The 19494-nt window shown below is 38.8% G+C and overlaps 1 protein-coding gene across 12 annotated transcripts in view; it reads right to left on the bottom strand.

Moving 5' to 3' along the window:
* Window positions 1–6520: 6520 nt before the first annotated feature.
* wnk1b (WNK lysine deficient protein kinase 1b) overlaps window positions 6521–19494 on the bottom strand; it is a 189365-nt gene continuing 176391 nt past the window's right edge. For 7 of the 12 annotated variants that reach the window (XM_048549635.2, XM_048549630.2, XM_048549633.2 and 4 more), the window contains 4 exons: window positions 17218–17310; window positions 11464–11505; window positions 9326–9513; window positions 6521–8553 (listed from right to left, as the gene is read on the bottom strand). In XM_048549635.2, coding sequence (XP_048405592.2) covers window positions 8254–8553; window positions 9326–9513; window positions 11464–11505; window positions 17218–17310 — 623 coding nt within the window. In that variant the 3' untranslated portion in view covers window positions 6521–8253. The remainder of the gene's footprint in view (window positions 8554–9325; window positions 9514–11463; window positions 11506–17217; window positions 17311–19494) is intronic. The other 5 variants (XM_048549632.2, XM_048549641.2, XM_048549636.2 and 2 more) reach the window with 3 other exon arrangements.

The raw sequence follows: 19494 nt of genomic DNA, 5'->3' as shown, positions 1-19494 counted from the left end.
AAATTGCGATACAAATTCAGGAACTGAAATTCAAGATGTAATAAATTTATCAGCCATTTATACCAGCAGAATAGATGTTAGTGTTCAGCTTCAGTTCCTAGCTTATGATTCCAGCTAAGTCAAATTCATGAAGGCTCATCACATGGCTAACTAGTTCCACTGCAGTGCAAAATCAGCAAGTATTGTTACAGCTATGAGAAACTGCTTTCAAGCGAACATAACTGAAGGTGATATAACAAGTGGAGAACCATGCTGCAAAGCAAAAAGCAGACACCACAGTGGGGTGGGCAATTCCACCAGGTTTGTCAACTATTCTGAAAACGCAGTGAACATCTCACCACGGTTTGATAAGCAAGTGTTCTTTCCCACAAGGTAAAGGAAGAGAATGGCTGCCTACTCCAAAGTTGAAGCAATTCTGCTAACCGGGTTTAGGCCAGCACGAACAATTTTTCATAGAATCCCTACAGTGTGCAAACAGGCCCTTCGGCCCAACAAGTCCACACTGAACTTCAGACCATCCCACCCAGACCCAATCCCCTGCAACCTACCAAAGCTACACATCCCTGAACACTATGGCAATTTAGCACGGTCAATCCACCCAGCCCGCACGGTTTCGGACTATGGGAGGAAACCAGAGCACCCAGAGGAAACCCACGCAGACAGAATGTGCAAACTCCATACAGACAGTCACCTGAGGGTGGAATCAAACCCAGGTTGCTGGTGCTGTAAGACAGCCATGCTAACCACGGTCTCCAGTCCAATTCTGAAGGCAAAGAGAGTCACACTGCTGAGATGGCTGGGGCGCAATGAGTTCACTTGCAGCAATGGATGGCTAGACCAATTCAACACATGGCATGGGTATCATCTTCCAAGTGGTGAGGGTGTGAAGTTACATCAATGACAGCAAGCGCACACGCAACAAAAGACATCTTTAATCTTGACAAAGCCAAACTGTTTTACCAAGCATAAAAGCAGATGAGGTTAGCTTGCTCACTGAGCTGGCTGGTTCTCATTCAGATGTTTCATCACAATGCTAGGTAACATCATCAGTGCAGCCTCTGATGAAGCGATGTTGTTCTACTCTGCTTGGAATTCCAAGCATGGTCAGACTCAGTGGCCAGTATGCAAGAAACATGGGTCCGTTTTAATGAAGGGAGTAATGGTTGAAAGCAAAGCAAAGAATAATTCACTGCAAATAGCCTGCATCAACATGGATGGCATCAAACAGCTGCCACTTCTTGTGCTAGCAAAGTTCAAGACTCCATGCTGCTTTGTGAATTTTTAGACACTGCCCACACAGTATGAAGCTAACAAAACCACTTGGATGACCACCAGCATTAAGGTGTGAATCAGCAAAGAGAACAAATGCATCAACAGAAGAAAAGGAAGATTACCATCACTGCAGATAACTGCCTCACCCACTCCAGCTCAGGTCAGGATCAGTAGTGATCAGAACCTGAAAACAGCAGATCATCTCTCAAGTGTTTGACACATCAATAAGAAGTGCAACCCAATTTTCAAGATAATGGAGCATGGATGATCATGGAGGCTATAACTCAACTGGCAACAGTGGAACCTTACAGCAAGATGGACAACATTACATCCTGGGCAACAGAACTGACAGGTGCAGTACACTGGCTCCTATGGTTCCTCAGCTAGCCAATGACCCTGAAGACACCCGCTCAGCTGTCTGTTTCCATAACTGAAACCATATGGCCATAGAGATAACTGGGGATTTTGCACTGCAGCATAAAGCGATGTTTGACTGGACTGACAGCATGATAGACTGTTGCACTCGTCTGAAGATAAAACACAAGCAGAAGATTACTAAAACTTTTCCAGATCCAACTCCAAACATTTTTCAATGCCTTTTACTGCTCAAGGTCAAATCAGTACAGGCACAAAAGGCGTCCTCCTGCATTGTAACATTTCAGTGACTCTGTGAAATCACTAAGGTCTCAACAAATTGCTAAGTTTTCGCAAATTTACTATGTCACTTTTTTCACAAAACTGCACATTTGTTTGTGAATAGTTACGTAGCCGCATTCTTGGCTATCTCCAAGCTCTGCTTAACATTAATCTGTGGACTAGCACAAAAACAGAAATTACTGAAAAATGTCTGACAACATCAGCAGAAAAAGCAGAGTTAACATTTTGGAGCCAGTAACCCCCTTCAGAACTGTTCTTCTACAAACCCTTCCCCAACTATTTAGTTTCAAGCCCTCTGTGATATACTGATCCCAGTGAGGTTCAGCTGCGTCTCTCTAGAACTTGTGGCAGTGCCCCATAAATCAAGATCAGTCTCCCTCACATCAATCTTCTGGGTCATGCAGTCAATTCGATAGCATTTTCTACTTCATCAGGAATAATCCAGAGATTAGAAATTACCTCTAGATGAATATACTCCCTCAGCAGAACCTCTTTCTTGGTCGGTCTCCTTTATTGGTACACACATTGACGATGACAACGGTGTCTTTTCCCATCCTACATGAAATTCCTTCATTCTAGGTGCCAGATAAGCATCTCCTTTGGGACTCAAGCTCTCATCTAGAAGACCATGTCTCTTGCCTAATGTTGTGCCTCACTGGAATAACACACTAGAAATCAAGTCCCATTATTCTCAGAACTATCACAAAAGTTAAGATTTTTAAAAACAGACAGAATTCCACAATTTAGCTGCCTTTTAAAGTCATATTGATGAAAGCATGGACTAGATTTCCATACTTAGAGATTCTAACTGCATATCGACAATTACGAGTCAACATAGAGCTTTGCTAGTGAGAACTCTAACCCATTTATTACCCCACACCACCTCAACACCCACAGACAGACATACAAAACACCTAAGTGTATTAGTGGAGGGAAAACCTTGGAAGGCAGATCAGGATCTGCTGCTCAGAGCACTGCTTCTCCAACTTACTACTTCCTTGTTTACTGGTAGCATCAAGTTAACACCTTGACAAAAGCCACACCTTATAGCAATGGATGAAGGAAAATAACTGACTAGTTTCAGGCCTGAGATGCTTTTTAACTGCACCATAGAACAGCTTGTTCCCTTCAGAGGTTCAACAGTTTCTGCTCTGAACATGCATATCCCTAAGCTATTCAGCTTCTTGGAAGACAAATCACAGGTACCTCCTGCGAGTAGACAGGAAGCCACTTTTATCAATAATTAGTCATCATTTCACAGATCAATCAATACTAGTTGCCAGCCAAATATCCCAACTCCATCACATTTGCAACTACATTTATCCTACTTTAACAGCTGTGTAAACAGCACTTACAATGAGTGTCAGGTAACTACCTTCTAAAGAGTACACTAATTTAACCATCTTTGGCTTTTAAAATATTTTCTCCCCCCCCCATCAAAAATACCACAATAAGATACAATCTTAACATCACTTCCATATGTTGCTTTTTTTTAAACTACCTAACTTGAATGGCTCCCTGCACTACAATGTCATGATCACTTTGCTCCTAGTAGTCCTGCTCCCAACCACACAAGTTGCAAGAACCTCAAACCTGTTGAGCAACCACAAAAGCTAAACCTTCTCCACTGTTGGTTCATTTGAGTCACATGCTCCAATCTTTGACCGCAAACTAAATCTGAAGTACCTTGCCGAAACAGTGTGACTACCTCCTGGAACTAGTACTCAGATCACTCTTCCTCTTTCCTAATGCATCACAATGTCTGAAGCGTGTACTCCAGCTCTAGCTCAGAGCTAAAGCTTCTCAAGTTGCAGAAATTCACTGCAAATATCGTTACTCTGGGTGACACTGCTATCCACCAGCACTGTCTGTGTTTAGTTAAGTTTCAGGTTGAGTGAGATTTCTAACTGTTGTCAGTAATTGTACCAAGTAATTTAGTTACTTTAATGCAACACTTACCTATCGAATACGGGTTTAAACCAATGCCAGCATTTAGAAGGATATGATCTTACACACAGTTCCACACAGCAATCATCTACCAGTTTGTACAATTATAATCTGATATAACCACCAATATCTGGAGGCCAAATAAATTTTTTTTAAAAAGTACCATCCTGCCTCAAGGCAGATTTTCCAACTCGGTGCTCATACCTGTGCTTTCTCAGAATCAATGATGTCATCAAATATATGGATTAAACAGGACAACAGAATCCAAAGCACTTCAAAAATCACAGAATCTTACCCATTTACATAATATGACTAAGACAATGTCAGGTGAACATTATGCCTAGAAGCGTAGAACGTGCACATTCAAGAGTAAGAGATGTAACACTTCACAAGGGGTGCTAAGATAGCATTTTGATGAACTGAAAGAAACCGAAGTATCTTAGCAGTCTCCACAGCAAACATACCAGTAAGTGTTGAAGTGCATAACTGAACACTTCAGTACAAATCGCAAGAGTGGTAGTCTGCTAGTAACTTTTAGAAGGAACTGGAAAAATACACCATTTTCAAGACAGAACTAGAAACGTAGAAATATTTAAGGAATGACTGGATGCTTCAGTAGGCTCATTTTGGGGACTTTCTGGAAGGGAGTAACCAAGTGGATTCAATTGCCTTCGTCATACAGAAGTAATCTTGGGAACGGAGATACTTTGGACAGAACTTTTACCTTTGAGAATAATCAAGTTCATTTCACTTAAAATATTCAAATTAAAGCAACACCAAATGCCATCAGTAATAACACTTACTTATTGATTCATACCCTGATTTTCACTTGTGATGAGGTATTGGTCCACCACACCTGCCGAGTAATGTCATTCTCTCATCAGTGGCACTGGCCCTCCACAAAGGCCTCCAGAACTAAAATTAATAAAAACAAAGCTGAGGTCATCCAGGCTAGATAGCCTTTTATTTAAGAGACAAACATACAGAGAGATTTGTTTTGCAATTTTAATTATTTTATTTGAATGATTTCAGTTAATAATCTACAAAGGAAGTAACAAATTTCAGCGCAAAGCGCAATCTTACATGTAGCTCAACACCCTTATTTAGTGCAAACATACAATTCATGTTGCAAATGATCCCCATGTTTCTTTACAGTGTATTATGTTAAATAACGAAAGGAGATCTCCAGGACAAGACATTGAACTTAAGAGCAGTAGAAAATTCAGTCATTTCAAGATGGCAATTTGCAGGGCAGGGAGGTGGTTGGAGGATATCAAGAGTATTACATAAAATAATTTAACACTAGTCAGTAGCATTTATAACATTTGTACATTTTTTAAAGTTCTTTCGACAGGAGGGAAATGCCAAATGGATCCAGCTTTTTGCATGATATTAAAAAGCTGAAATAAGAGAAGAATTGTGCATACACGCAAAAAGCATCAGGTCTCAATTTATGTTGAATGTTGTTAATTCTCGACTACAAATAATGCAGAATATATCAAGTGCATAAGATTATGCATCCAACAGATAAGAACGGCATACACATACTTAAGTAACTGTCAGCCTGTTCTTAAACAGGAATCAAAACAAACATTAATTAACCAACATCATATCTCCAACAAGATCCCAACACTAATTACTGCAAATCATTCAGTCTCCTCTTACATTTTGGAGAAGGGAAGGAAAAGTGTGGAAAATAACACGAAACTGAGCACTGAGAAACTGAAGTATTCTTGAGCTTTCTTCTCAAGCCCATGCAAAAGGCAAGAATTTCACAGAACATCTAGAGTTTTCTAAGGTTAGGTAGCCCAACTAATATCTAACAAGCTACTTGCTACTAAAATAAAATGCAATGCATTGAGTGGACTTTTCACAGTTTATTGCAGACTAAGTAGTAATACTGATTGCAGTACTTGCTTTTTCTCTGTCCTCAAGTTTTCCTTTATTTTAAAGTAAGGAATCCACAACAGATGTTGTGAAGTACAAGGTAGAAGATCTAGATAAAGAAACGGTCCCCATACCAGTTCAGATTTTAATAAAAAGCAAGACAAAAAGAAAAATAAAAGCTTTTCATTATCATGCCTATCTGCCTAAAAATAAAACCCCCAGTAGGTCTCACAGAAAATACCATTACACATTCAACCATCAGTAAGATTACACAATAATTCTTTAAGTTTTGCTTTTTAAACAAAGCCTTGTGAAAGACAGAAGTGTGTTCTTCATAACAAGTAATTTGTACAAGGGAACCCTTCTTTCAATGCATGTTTTGCTCAAAGGTTCATGCATCTCAAACAAGAATTTTTCTTAGAATAATATGTTACAGTATGACTATTTCTACAACTTCAACTTCTAAGCTTCCCAGATCATTTCAATATTGTTTAAGGCTCACATATTAGCAACAGTCTACAAAAGATGCTTCTGTAGACATCTGAAGTTCCTTAAATTGTTACAACAGTTAAACAGAACTGACCATTTTTTCATATTGAAACAATTTGTTTGAAAAATGGTGCAATTTTCTTCAATTTTAAACAAAATAAAGTGCTGACCTGCATAATGTAACAATATATGCAGGGTTTAAACAGTTCTTTGATAACGTCAGAGAACCAATCTTTCTTTTAAAAAAAGCAACCTTCACATCCAGATGTTAAGTTACATTTGTCCTTTTATTCTCTACATCAGAAAAAAAACTGCAAAAACATTCCCTCAGCCAGCTCTTTACCAGTTACTTTTATGCAAATACCTGGTGAAACAAAGAAAACTTGTGTGGTTTGGAGGGAAATGTGAAACAAGGAAAGGGAAATATTGTTCTGGGGGCAGTGGGGGGGGGGGGGGGGAAGAGAGAGAGAGAGAGAGAGAGAGAGAGAGAGAGAGAGGGGAGAAGAAGAGGTAAGAAGGCACAGACTCAAATTTAAGTACAGTTAATTATTCTTCCAGGAAACAATTTACCACAAAGATTATTTTAAATTCAGCATTCTTTTTCATTAAGTGGAAACTGTAAAGAAAAATGCAAATCTTATGTCAAAACAGTCTTAAGATTTGTATTTATTTCAATTCATGTATTTGTTCTAAATGTGGTTACTACGCATCATAAAATATGGATAGTGAAGTTGAGTTTATGTTCACTCTTGAATCTGACTGACATTCTAGGTAAAGCCTGGGTAGAATGTAAGAGGCCTTCGTGTATCTTGTTAAGTTTGTTCCATAATTTTTCATTTTCCCATATATTCAGCTTAAGAATTGCCTGTGTTGATTCACAAATTATGTCAATAGTGACCACTTCCAACTACAAAGTAAATCAGAGCATTAGTGATGGTTAAAAATAAGCAAATGATGGTTGACGCACTGCAACTGTCAATTACATTCGAAAATATTAACGGTAGATGAATTACAGAACCTAAATTTGGTTCACAAATTCAGTATTGGACAGAGAAAAGTAAAATAGTTTGGCCTTAAAGGGCATGAATGTTGCATTCAATCTGCACCAATCTTTACAGTGATAACAATTCTTAACTAACATTTCAGACTTTGTCACTTCAACATCAAACTTAACCACACTTGGCTAAACACTTAAGAACTTAACAATTCCAATGCATTTCTGGAAGTAACAGCATTTGCTGAATATTGTGGAAAATACAGACCCTGAATTTGCAGGAGCAAATTTTAACCATTAATATTATGGCCTTTGATGACTCCAAGTTTTGAATAATTGAATAATACTGGAGAGGGAAAGACAAAAGACCAGAACTGATTTGCAGAATGGACGCGTTTCAGTCACCATAAATGACATCAGTTCTTTTGAAGAACAAGCATGAACTAGCTACTTTACCACAACTCCACCTTTCACTTGCTCTCTTCCTCTTTATTTTTTTTTGTTGGGGACACTAAGTGCTTTCCTGCAGACAAGTCAGAAGCACAATACAAGGCACTATGAATCCAGCAAGCATACTGGGAAAACAGGTATTCAAGTACATTTATACAATTTTACATTCACATTTATTTACCTAATACAATAAAGTAACAAAGAAATTAAAGTGTCTCTGATAAGTATGGATTATAGCTAGCTTTAGTTTTTTTTTGTTTTTTTTTAAACTTTAAACCCTCTAAATCCATTTTTAACTACTGTTGTCCAACAACATTTATATATCACAGTGTTTGAACATCAAAAACTGATGGGTAAATATATGTCCACACAGAACGCTGTTTGAAACAGAACTAGTAAAATAGCTCTCAAATGATGCTGTGTATATAAAAGCAGTGTCAGTCATTTGTACGTTTTAAAACTCCATGACCTAACCCCAGCAACATCAGCAGAGGCCATTAAACCTTGAATTCCACACAGTCTATTGATCACACCTATCCAGAATTAGAATTACACATCTACGTTGTCCTAAGATTGGATCCAGAAGGATTGCTGACAGATTTCTGCAAAGTTCCCAACGGAAAACTCTGTAGTGAAGTGGAGCCAACTGCTTGAAACTGGAGACCTGGTGTCGGTGGTATAATGCTTGGTTGCTGTTGAGGTGGTGCTCCAGTCCACTGGGCACCGTAAGGCGTTCCAGGATAACCATACTGGCAGATAGGAGTCTTGCTGAAAGGGCCCAAGGAGCCAACTGAGGCAGCAGAGTTTGTCATGGAGACACAAAGCTGACCTGGTGCTGAATACTTCCTTGGCATCGTCTGTAAAATTTTATGAAAGACCATTTACCATAACAGTAACAGAATTATGATACTGCAGCAATAACAAAAGTGTCCTTAAGTTGGCTCTTTTAACCCCAAAGAATAGTTCTGAAAAATTTTACAGCTAACAGAACAAAAGGACAAAATTCCTTCATTGTGAAGCAAACACTTTCTCCTGAATTATGAGTATTGAATGAGGTCTCCATAACCTGACAAGTTCATATCTCTTAAGTTAATAAGCATCCCTCTAATACTCCAATTAGAAACAATTCCTAACACAAAGTCAAAATTATTAAAGACTAAAATAGCACTATTTGCATCCTAGCCAACAATCCTACCTCAAAATATGTAATTAAAAACAGATCAATTGGTCATGCATTTCAATACTGTTTATAGGATCCTGCTGAGCTCAAACCAGGGCCACATTTGATACATAATTGTTACTACCTGTTAAAAAAAACTCAAATTGTTTAATTAAATTTCTGAAACACGATACAGCATTGTACAGCCTGTGCCTCATTTCAGGATAGATATTTCAGACAGATACTGTGTTGAAATTACTTCAATGATACCACTTAAACAGTTAGCGGAAGGCGCAAAGCTGAGCATACTAGAACTGAAAACACATCTAAAGATGCAACAAAAGAGATGTAATTTCTCCCAGCGGAGAGTCCTGACTAACAGTAAAATATTCAATATTTGACCAGACTGGACCATTTAAATGCTTTTCTAGAAAAAAAATGTTGACCATGAAGACACAGATTTTACTTACTTCAGAGTAATGTTGGCCTTGTTGTTTCATGCCACGCTTGTTCTGCGAGAGATTCATAGCATCTCGAGCCCAATTGTCCACTAGCTTATGCAAATCATCTGTGAAGGTGCCTTTTCTACTCGTTATTGCTGGCTGTTGTGGCTGAGTCATCGATCCAACTCCACTGACTGCATTTGTACTGGTTGTTCCTAGTAAAATGGAAAAAGTAAAAGTAAATCAAGCTGTTGAAGAAACATTTATACAAGAAAAGCTTTGAAACTCATGATTTTAGTGATATTTAGATCCAACTTCTTTTTATAATGACTTATTTATACGCTTGCGATAAACAGCAAACAAAGAGGAAAATCCTTAATTTCAGCTAAGAGTAAATCAATTTCATGTTGAACCTAATGGTCTTGGGATATCTCTATAAGCTGAAGCAGTTATATAAATTGTTACTGGGTTACATCACAGATGTGTCAATTTTCAATAAATATCTTTTAAAAGATAATTCATCAAATCGATCAACAAATGTAGAATAATAGCCCTGAACACCGCTTCCACATCCGACACAAATTATATTCGTAACATGCACCTCACTTCTGCATGCATCAAAAATTGTGCAAGACTGTTATGGGAAATATTTACAATACTGACACACGCGCACACACACACAGATACACATAAATGAAAGCAAATGAGTTTCATCCATTTAATAAAAGCTCCATGCAGTATTCAGTTGCTGTTTTACAGATTTCAAAAATGTGTTAAAGCCACTTTGCATTTATGTATGCATTGCATCTAGAGAACATCACAAGAAAAACTGCTACACGTATCCACATTGACATGACTCTTAGCAGCTCTTAGAACATGCAAAAATCAATGCCATCTTTGCAACTCATTTTAGCATTATAGGTTCTTCGGCCTCTGATAGAGAAATTTCAAACTTTTGATCCAAATTCATGGAATATGCCATTGATTATGACTGAGAGGTTCACAGTCTAATTAATTTACTCTGCTGCATGAAGTCAACTGGTTTGGTTCTCTGCACTGTTTTTGATGGTATCTAGTGAGTTTGAGTCTCCAGCACTGTTGGCAATCGATGCATTTGTGGTGACCAAAGATTGCTTGACTTGTGATCAGAAAATACTTCTGGAATCAAAAGTACAAAGCTTCACTTTCTGAAATAACAGTCTTTGAATATGCAGTCTAAAATCTGGACCCAGGCTCTATCAAACATTAACACTTCCGCTTTTTCTAGGAGGCAAACTTTGCTGATCTGCACTGAGTTTATAAAATCATGAGGGGTATAGATAAGGTGAAATTCAGGTGCATTTTCCCTACGGTGGGGGATTTCAAGACAATGGGACATATTTTTAAAAGCAAGAGTAGAAAGATTTAAAAAAATGAGGGGCAACTTTCTAAAAAAAAAGTGGGTCATGTGTGGAATGAACTTCCAGAGGAAGTAGTGGATATGGGTACAGATACAGCACTTAAGAGACATTTGACTAAGTACACGATGAAAAAGAAATATTTAGAGGGATATAGACCAAGCATAGACAGGTGGGACTAGCATAGTTTGGGATTATGATTGGCATGGACTGGTTGGACCGAAGAGTCCATTTCCGTGCTGTATGATTCTATATAAAATTAATAAATCTTTAATAAGCCATTCGCCCTACATGGGCTCATTTGTGCTCAACGAGCCTTCACCCACACTACTGAATCTGCCATCATCAGCCTAACTTTTCCTTTCTCATTTACGTATATTTTTCTTTAAAACTGGCCACATTTTATCATAAGTGAGGCACAGAATACGCGTCAGTCAAGCCTCGGAAAAGAAACTTTGAAAAATTCAAACTTTTCATTTCACTATTTTCTGCTCTATATGAACAATTGGTTCATTCCAGTGTTGCTGTAGTCTGCCCGGCCTGTGGTATCACAAAGCATGTGTCCAGATCATGGACAGGGCGTTAGATCAAATGTACAGAAGAATAAAATTTCCATTTAACTATTGGTCTTCCTAACCTTTAAAAGATGCTGTAGAAACCTCAAAAACCAAAAGTCAGAGAAGCCTAAATGCTAAAATCAGATGCAAGGATAATGCTATATTAAGTGTTACATGCTATGCAAGTAAAAGGTTAGAAAAGGATAATTACTACACAGTTGGTTGCATGGGCAGACTTTTTTCACCATCTTCCCTAAAGAATAAAGAAAAGTGCTTGGAGAAGAGAAACATACAGAATGGAAGAAAGTACATTAATATCAATTGAACTGATTAGTGTGACCTCATACTGGTCTGCATTGCAGTATAACAAAACAAGAAAGAGGAAGTAAATTGTTATCCTTCAGCACCCAAATTCCAAATTCACTAACTGGATACTTGATCACCATTCACTAATTTCAGTAAAAGCAACAAGGATACTGGTTTCTCAGTGTATTCAAAAACATAATTTAGTCATTTGATCTGTAACAAGCTAATATTTGCAAAGCTGGAGCGATAGAATGCAAAAAGCATTTTTAAGAAGTGTTTTGAAGACCAATTTTGCCTCCCTCTGGTTTTTCCAAAATATAATTTAAGGTATAAGTACACATCTTTACTATTTCTAATTTAAGTGTCTAAACTTCCTCGGGAATGCAACTGCTCTGCAGCACCATTACATGATTAGGTCACATAAATCTTTATGGACAGGATTTATTTTCCCTCTCCATCGCCGCTTAAATGTTGTAATAGACCAAAGTGAACATAAATGTGGGGCGGGGATGTCGGGAAAGAACTTAATAAATATTTCAGTCTTCCAAATAAAAGTACACAATCTCATTTCCATCCGCAGAGAAGAGACTGGAACTTCTTCCTATGCCGCATATTTTCTCGTCCTGGGATTATAATCATGCACAGGATCTAAACAATGTACACAAGTCACTTGAAATAACTGACTATATTTGCTGAAAATAACGTTTCATTGCTGTTTAAAAGTGATCTTAAGTTTTAATTTCAACTCCTCCACTTTCACTGATGCAGTGAAACAAACAACTCTGGCTCTTAACAGCTCTTGACCCAGATGTTTGGATGAGAAGCCATCACAAAGAGGCAAAAAATAAGACTCCTCTATTATAATTAAGGCCATTAAATACATTCTTAATTGAAACTATGTGTATATGAGAAAGCAAGACAGCCTGCAAGTGAGAATGTGTGAACCCACAGCAGATTGAGGAAGAATATTTGACTGAGAAAGATGCATAATATTAGTGGATCACTACTGAAATTTCCCCACGAAAGAAGCAGGAAAGCAGAACAATATTACATCCTTCACCTGCTTGCTCAACTTAATTTTTTTCACAATCATTTTGTTGTCTATTGTTGAGACTATTATTTTTCTTTAGTTTTTCCTCATTTTGGGATTGGAACAGAGTTGTGGTTGACAATTTAACTCAACTTTCAACCGCAGCTTGTTTTGAAAAAGAGGAAAGAATGACATTTGATGGTGGAAACTTGCATTATCCTTCCAAGCCAGTTAAGTACTTCTCTACAAAGTCTATAGATGAATCAATCTCTAGATGTTATTTTCAGGGAAGAGGAGCTGGTTGGATGCTGAATCGGTTAACCAGCCAACCATGGAGAATGTTGAGAAAAAGAGAGAGAAATCAAAGGGTGAACTGACTTTGACTGGGTTTTCGGGCAGGAGGTGGAGCGATGCTTTGGAAGCTGCAGGACCAGATTGTGTTTTTTTTTGCTCTCTCTAGCTAATCTCCAGTTACTGACTTATTCAAAATCCTGAATAAAGAACTCCAGTCAAAAAGAAATCAGGAAAAGTCTCTGGAGATCTGTAGAAGCTATCTGCATTGACCAGTAACTTCAAAATTCAAATAGGGCACAATTCTACGTGTATATAATAAAACCCGTCAGGTTTCATGAAGAGATAAGGTGGAGAGCTGGATGAACACAGCAGGCCAAGCAGCAGAGGAGCAGGAAGGCTGATGTTTTGGGCCTAGACCAAGGGCCGAAACATCAGCCATTCTGCTCCTCTGATGCTGCTTGGCCTGCTGCGTTCATCCAGCTCTACACCTTGTTATCTCAGATTCTGCAGCATCTGCAGTTCCTACTATCTCTGATAGGTTTCATGAAGGCTTGGTAGTCATGTTGAAGTTAAGTGGCAACTTATGTTTTCTCTCACTTGATCCCTTAAGTATCTGTCCATCTGTGGGGGCAGGTAATCAATGGAGGCTAGGCTTAGATCATCTATATCAATTACAGTGCATGGCAATCCATGTGGCCTAAATTACACTAAAGATAATACAGAGTTAACTTTTTTTAAAGCAAAATTTGGTGTACAAGTTCAGTGATTTGTAAAGTCTAGTTTGGAACAATAATTTTAAGGGTCATCAAATGTTTTAATTTTGCTGTGTTGCAAATCAGTCCGATTTGGTCTGGCTTGTTATTGCTGTGCTGTAACATGACACTATGAAGTGGTGTGCTCTCTGAATCTGGTGCTAAGCTAACACATGCCAAGTAAAAGTGTCATTCTATCAAAGAAACGTCAATAACAGCTCATTTACAGAAGTCAACAGCTTTAGCAGGTTAATAGATTGCTGTGCCAAACAACATTATATTTAGGAAAAAAGTTTTAACACATGCACTTTAAAACATGCACGAATCTGCATCCTTAACTAAAGGGCCTGATAAATTCAACTGTAAGAATCTGAGAAGGGGGCAGGAAACTAAAAACCATTGCTAAGAAAAAGAAAAATAAATAAAAATCAAAAGTCATTTCACAAACTGTCTCAGGCAGAGTATAGTTAAGAAAGGTATGTTTTATCTGCATTTTTATGCACCTTTATGAAGACATGTAAAATTCAAGTTATCTTCAATAACCACAGCACACATTTATACTATGAAATTATTTGCACAGAGCTGCTTAACAGGGAAAAGATCAGAAAACAGAGACCATGACAGTTAGAAAGCTGTAATCAAACAACTTCCATGAGATGTAAACTCGCAGGAAGCCATGCTGCTTTCGCTGAACATTTAAACTGACATGCATAAGGTTTAGCAGAGATAAAGTCCACTGGACCTGCATCCATACCAGCCTGTGGGAATTCAAATATTTTGGCAAATCAGGATAACTGGAACATTCCACCACAAACCAAGTCAAGCAGTAAAGTCAATTCTCCCAACCACCCAAAATCATTCTGGTACCGCTATCAGTGGCCTGCTTCTGATTGGCACTGGTAGGTATGAGCGAAGTGCATGCATTCAATCTCACCTAGGAAATCTAATCATGCAGGAAACTATGGAAAAGGGATTTTCTTCTCTAAAACCTACTAAGTTGAATGGCAATAATTACATAAAAGCATAATATTTTTATTTGATGCTTCTAAAGAACTTTTCCACAATATGAATTTTGATCAAAAGGGATGTCAACATTTTTTTCATGTATGTTCATCAGCTAAACACATTACAACAACACACTCAAGCCATGTGAAAGTTTTCACTGGCTTGGTGAAGTAAAAGAACTACTACAGGAGCATCTACTTGGTGGGTGGTATCTAAGAATAAAAAGAGGGAGGGAAAAGGGAATGGACTATACAGATAATGTCAGCTAGACGATCATCCGACAGTAAGGCTGAAGAACAGCTCACCATGGGCCAGAGAGCTCCAGACCACTGGTGTTGAACTATTTTGACAAAAGTTTGGTGAATCTGCATGATGGGGTGCATCCATAAAAAGCTAGAAGGCTTGAAATGGAGGATCTTGAATTTTTTTAAAAAATCCAATTCAGTATTGCCATTTTTTCAAGTTAAAAATAGTTGAGATGAGAGAAAGCACAACATTTACTATATTATGCCACAGTTCAATTGCCACAACTAAGGTATAAATATATAACATCTTACCTAAAAACGTTAGGCATGTTTTACTTAATCAGATTGACTAATGGCAGATGGAATGCCCAAACACAGATGTCATTTTAATATGATTTCCAGTTTTCATAATTAGAAAAATGCATTATGAAGTTCAAAAATTTTCAGATTCTGTTAATTGTAAGACCGAAAACCTGGCATGAATTAAGGACAAGGGGGCTTTTTCTGTACTGATACACCCATGGTTCTTATAACAAATACCAGCAAGCTTGTTAAGAAATTCATTTGAATGAAATAGATGCCATGCAATGCATGGAGCATTTTTTTAAAAATGGCTCAATTCCCCTATTAAAAGTTTCAGGACAGGAATGGGAAAAGTGAGTTGCTATTGTTGAAAGGTTACCGACCACCATAAGAGGAGTGCCTAAACTGTTTTACTTTGGCTAGGGTAGTGGAAGACCATGAACACTAGAAAGAATTTATTACTCATTACTCCATAAGATTTAGATTTTTTCACTGTTTTGCTACATGCTACATTTTACATGTTAGGACCACAACTCCTGTCTAGGGATTCTTTAGTTTAAAAGAAACGAAATATTTGATTGCTGTTTAATAAAAAAGTATAACTTGATATACAAATCAGATTAAAGAGAATCAACACCATTCAAAAATCAAGCAATAGAGTTAGTCAATGCAGACTAATCACTAAAGGGCTATCAAAAACAGTCATGACCGTTATAAGTGGCTATTGTTGCATGCATGTTGACCTGTATCAAAACTTTAAAATGTGATCTCTCAAACAACTGCATAAGTATATCTCCACTGAAATACTGCACACAGGCTTCATAGTTAGTTCATTGTTAGTCATACATGTTGACCAACTTAACACCTAAGAATGAGTTAGCTGCTAAAATGCCAGTTTTCAAGTGAACAGCATAGCTGGAGTGCACTTGTAGCTGAGGTTGCACATTCTATATTATCAATAACACATACTGAATGCTGGACAAAATAAACAAATCAAAAGGGTGGGTACAAGGCAAATTAAAATATCAAAAACCTGCCTTTTTAAATGATTAAAGTTTTCTTCATTTTAAAGAAATGACACATTCAAATATGCACACAAGTTACTTTTACAGAACTTGTATATGAAGGGGCAAAGTAAATAACTAAGGGAAGCATCCAATCATAACTGAAATAATAATTACATGTTCTGATTTCCTCTGCAAACCCCCACCCTCGCAATTAACAGATTGCTTTCTTATTTGTGCTACACAAGTTTACAACTTTTCCATCATGGCTGCAGACGTTCAATAATGTCAAATGATGTTCTGTATGGTCTACCAGTGTAAAATTGACATTGCTCATTCGAACCAGCACACTTCATGGACATGCATCCAAAACAAAATGGAAGATTGAATAGAAAACTGTACATTGCACTAATTCAAATTTACTGCTATCAACAAGTGACAATAGAAATGGTGAAACGACGTAACAGGGTTTGTTCTCCACCATTAGCATATAGCCTACCTAATTTTATTTTGTAAGTGCATCAAAAAGCAGGGTTGCAAAATAAGTGAAGTAGATAGCTTTATTTGACAAAATAGGAAAACAAACAGTTCAAGATTTTCTCCCCCAAGTAAGAGGTCTTTAATTTATAAAAACAGATGTGGTCAAAAATTTGAAATATGGATTGAAGTGCTTAACTCATGAAAAGCGTTCAAACAGTGCATGCATGTGCACAAGTATTTATACTGGATATAAATACAACCACACAAAAACAAAATCATGGTTGGTTGTTGGCAACCTTTTGGATCAAAAATCACTTCCATAATATGTTTCACTTTTCCTGTCAAACTTCACTAAAAATTAGTCAATTGACAGTATACATTTGATAGCTTAAATTTTTAACTTTTGCTGCCCCATGTGGAAACTTCAAATAGGCGAGTGAAATTTTGAAAACTTATCGAACAGGTTATGGACAGATAGCAGCGAAGCTTTATGCAGGGGAAAAGGAAGAAAAAGGCAGATGAGAAAAGAATAAAAGTGTTACACACAAAGAGCCAGACAGGGCGTACTCAGAAACCTTGTCCTTCTGCCGCCAAGTTTAAAAGTCACTTGCTCTGATGCACAGTGAAACGATGCTGAGCCTGTGACAGTAAAAGAAAAAGGAGGAAAACAGACAACTAAAGTCAGAACGTTAGTACCTTAAGAATTGAGGGATTACTTCACATTTAATACACATCTTTCCCTTCTTAGAAAATCATTAATGCTTCAGTAGAATGTTACAAGTCCACCCAGGCTACATGCAGCTATTTTCATTTTTTCAAATTATTTGTTGTTGCTCTGGGAAATGTGATGCTGAATACAGGAAGTTAAATTCAATAGTTTTAAAATGGATACAACAAATTCCTTCATTTCAGATTTTAGCTCCTGGGTATTATCTAAACTCTTCCTATTCACAAACCCATCCGCCTTTAAATGTTGTAATTGTACCAGCGTCCACCACTTCGTCCAGGAACTCTGTTCCATGCACACATCACCCTCTGTGTGAAGAAGTTACCCCTCAGACCCTTTTAAAAATTTTTCCCCTCTTACCTTCATCCCTATATCCCTTTGTTCAGCAACATTCCTCAGGGTTTGATTATTAATTGTCTAAGTCCTGCCGTGGTTTGCCTTACCAAAATGCAACATCTCACATTTACCTAACTTCAACTCCACCTGCCATTCCTTGGCCCACTGGCCCTCTGACCAAGGTCCCACTGCACTGAGATAAGCATCTTCACTGCCCATTACACTATTTGGGTGTCATCTAACTATATGTCTTATATTCACATCCAAATCATTTACATCAATGATGATAAGCAGTGGACCCAGCGACGATCTTTGTGGTACACTGCAGGTCACTTGCACCTAATGTAAATTTTAAGAATACAACCATGAAAGACAGCTGGGCATTAGAATCGAGCCTTCTTTGGTACACTGTTGAAGCTATTCAAAAACTTAATAGAAAATACCCTTAACAAGGAAAAATAGCTGACTACAGCTACAGTATAATAAAATGTGAGGCTGGATGAACACAGCAGGCCCAGCAGCATCTCAGGAGCACAAAAGCTGACGTTTCAGGCCTAGACCCTTCATCAGAGAGGGGGATGGGGTGAGGGTTCTGGAATAAATAGGGAGAGAGGGGGAGGCGGACCGAAGATGGAGAGAAAAGATGATAGGTGGAGAGAAGAGTATAGGTGGGGAGGTAGGGAGGGGATAGGTCAGCCCAGGGAAGACGGACAGGTCAAGGAGGTGGGATGAAGTTAGTAGGTAGGAGATGGAGGTGCAGCTTGGGGTGGGAGGGAAGGATGGGTGAGAGGAAGAACAGGTTAGGGAGGCAGAGACAGGTTGGACTGATTTTGGGATGCAGTGGGTGGAGGGGACGAACTGGGCTGGTTTTGGGATGCAGTGGGGGAAGGGGAGATTTTGAAGTTGGTGAAGTCCACATTGATACCATTGGGCTGCAGGGTTCCCAAGCAGAATATGAGTTGCTGTTCCTGCAACCTTCGGGTGGCATCATTGTGGCACTGCAGGAGGCCCATGATGGACATGTTAAAGAATGGGAGGGGGAGTGGAAATGGTTTGCGACTGGGAGGTGCAGTTGTTTATTGCGAACCGAGCGGAGGTGTTCTGCAAAGCGGTCCCCAAGCCTCCGCTTGGTTTCCCCAATGTAGAGGATGCCACACCGGGTACAATGGATGCAGTATACCACAATGGCAGATGTGCAGGTGAACCTCTGCTTAATATGGAAAGTCATCTCGGGGCCTGCGATAGGGGTGAGGGAGGAGGTGTGGGGGCAAGTGTAGCATTTCCTGCGGTTGCAGGGGAAGGTGCCGGGTGTGGTGGGGTTGGAGGGCAGTGTGGAGCGAACAAGAGAGTCACGGAGAGAGTGGTCTCTCCGGAAAACAGACAAGGGTGGGGATGGAAAAATGTCTTGGGTGGTGGGGTCGGATTGTAGATGGCGGAAGTGTCGGAGGATGATGCGTTGTATGCGGAGGTTGGTGGGGTGGTGTGAGAGAACGAGGGGGATCCCCTTTGGGCGGTTGTGGTGGGGGGCGGGGTGTGAGGGATGTGTTGCAGGAAATGCGGGAGACGCGGTCAAGGGCGTTCTCGACCACTGTGGGGGGAAAGTTGCGGTCCTTGAAGAACTTGGACACCTGGGATGTGCGGGAGTGGAATGCCTCATCGTGGGAGCAGATGCGGCGGAGGCGGAGGAATTGGGAATAGGAGATGGAATTTTTGCAGGAGGGTAGGTGGGAGGTGGTGTATTCTAGGTAGCTGTGGGAGTC

This window comes from Stegostoma tigrinum, chromosome 18 (genome assembly GCF_030684315.1).
Source record: "Stegostoma tigrinum isolate sSteTig4 chromosome 18, sSteTig4.hap1, whole genome shotgun sequence".
Taxonomy (NCBI): domain Eukaryota; kingdom Metazoa; phylum Chordata; class Chondrichthyes; order Orectolobiformes; family Stegostomatidae; genus Stegostoma; species Stegostoma tigrinum.
Note: the sequence above shows the minus strand (reverse complement) of the source record. Positions and strands in the feature narration are given on the sequence as shown.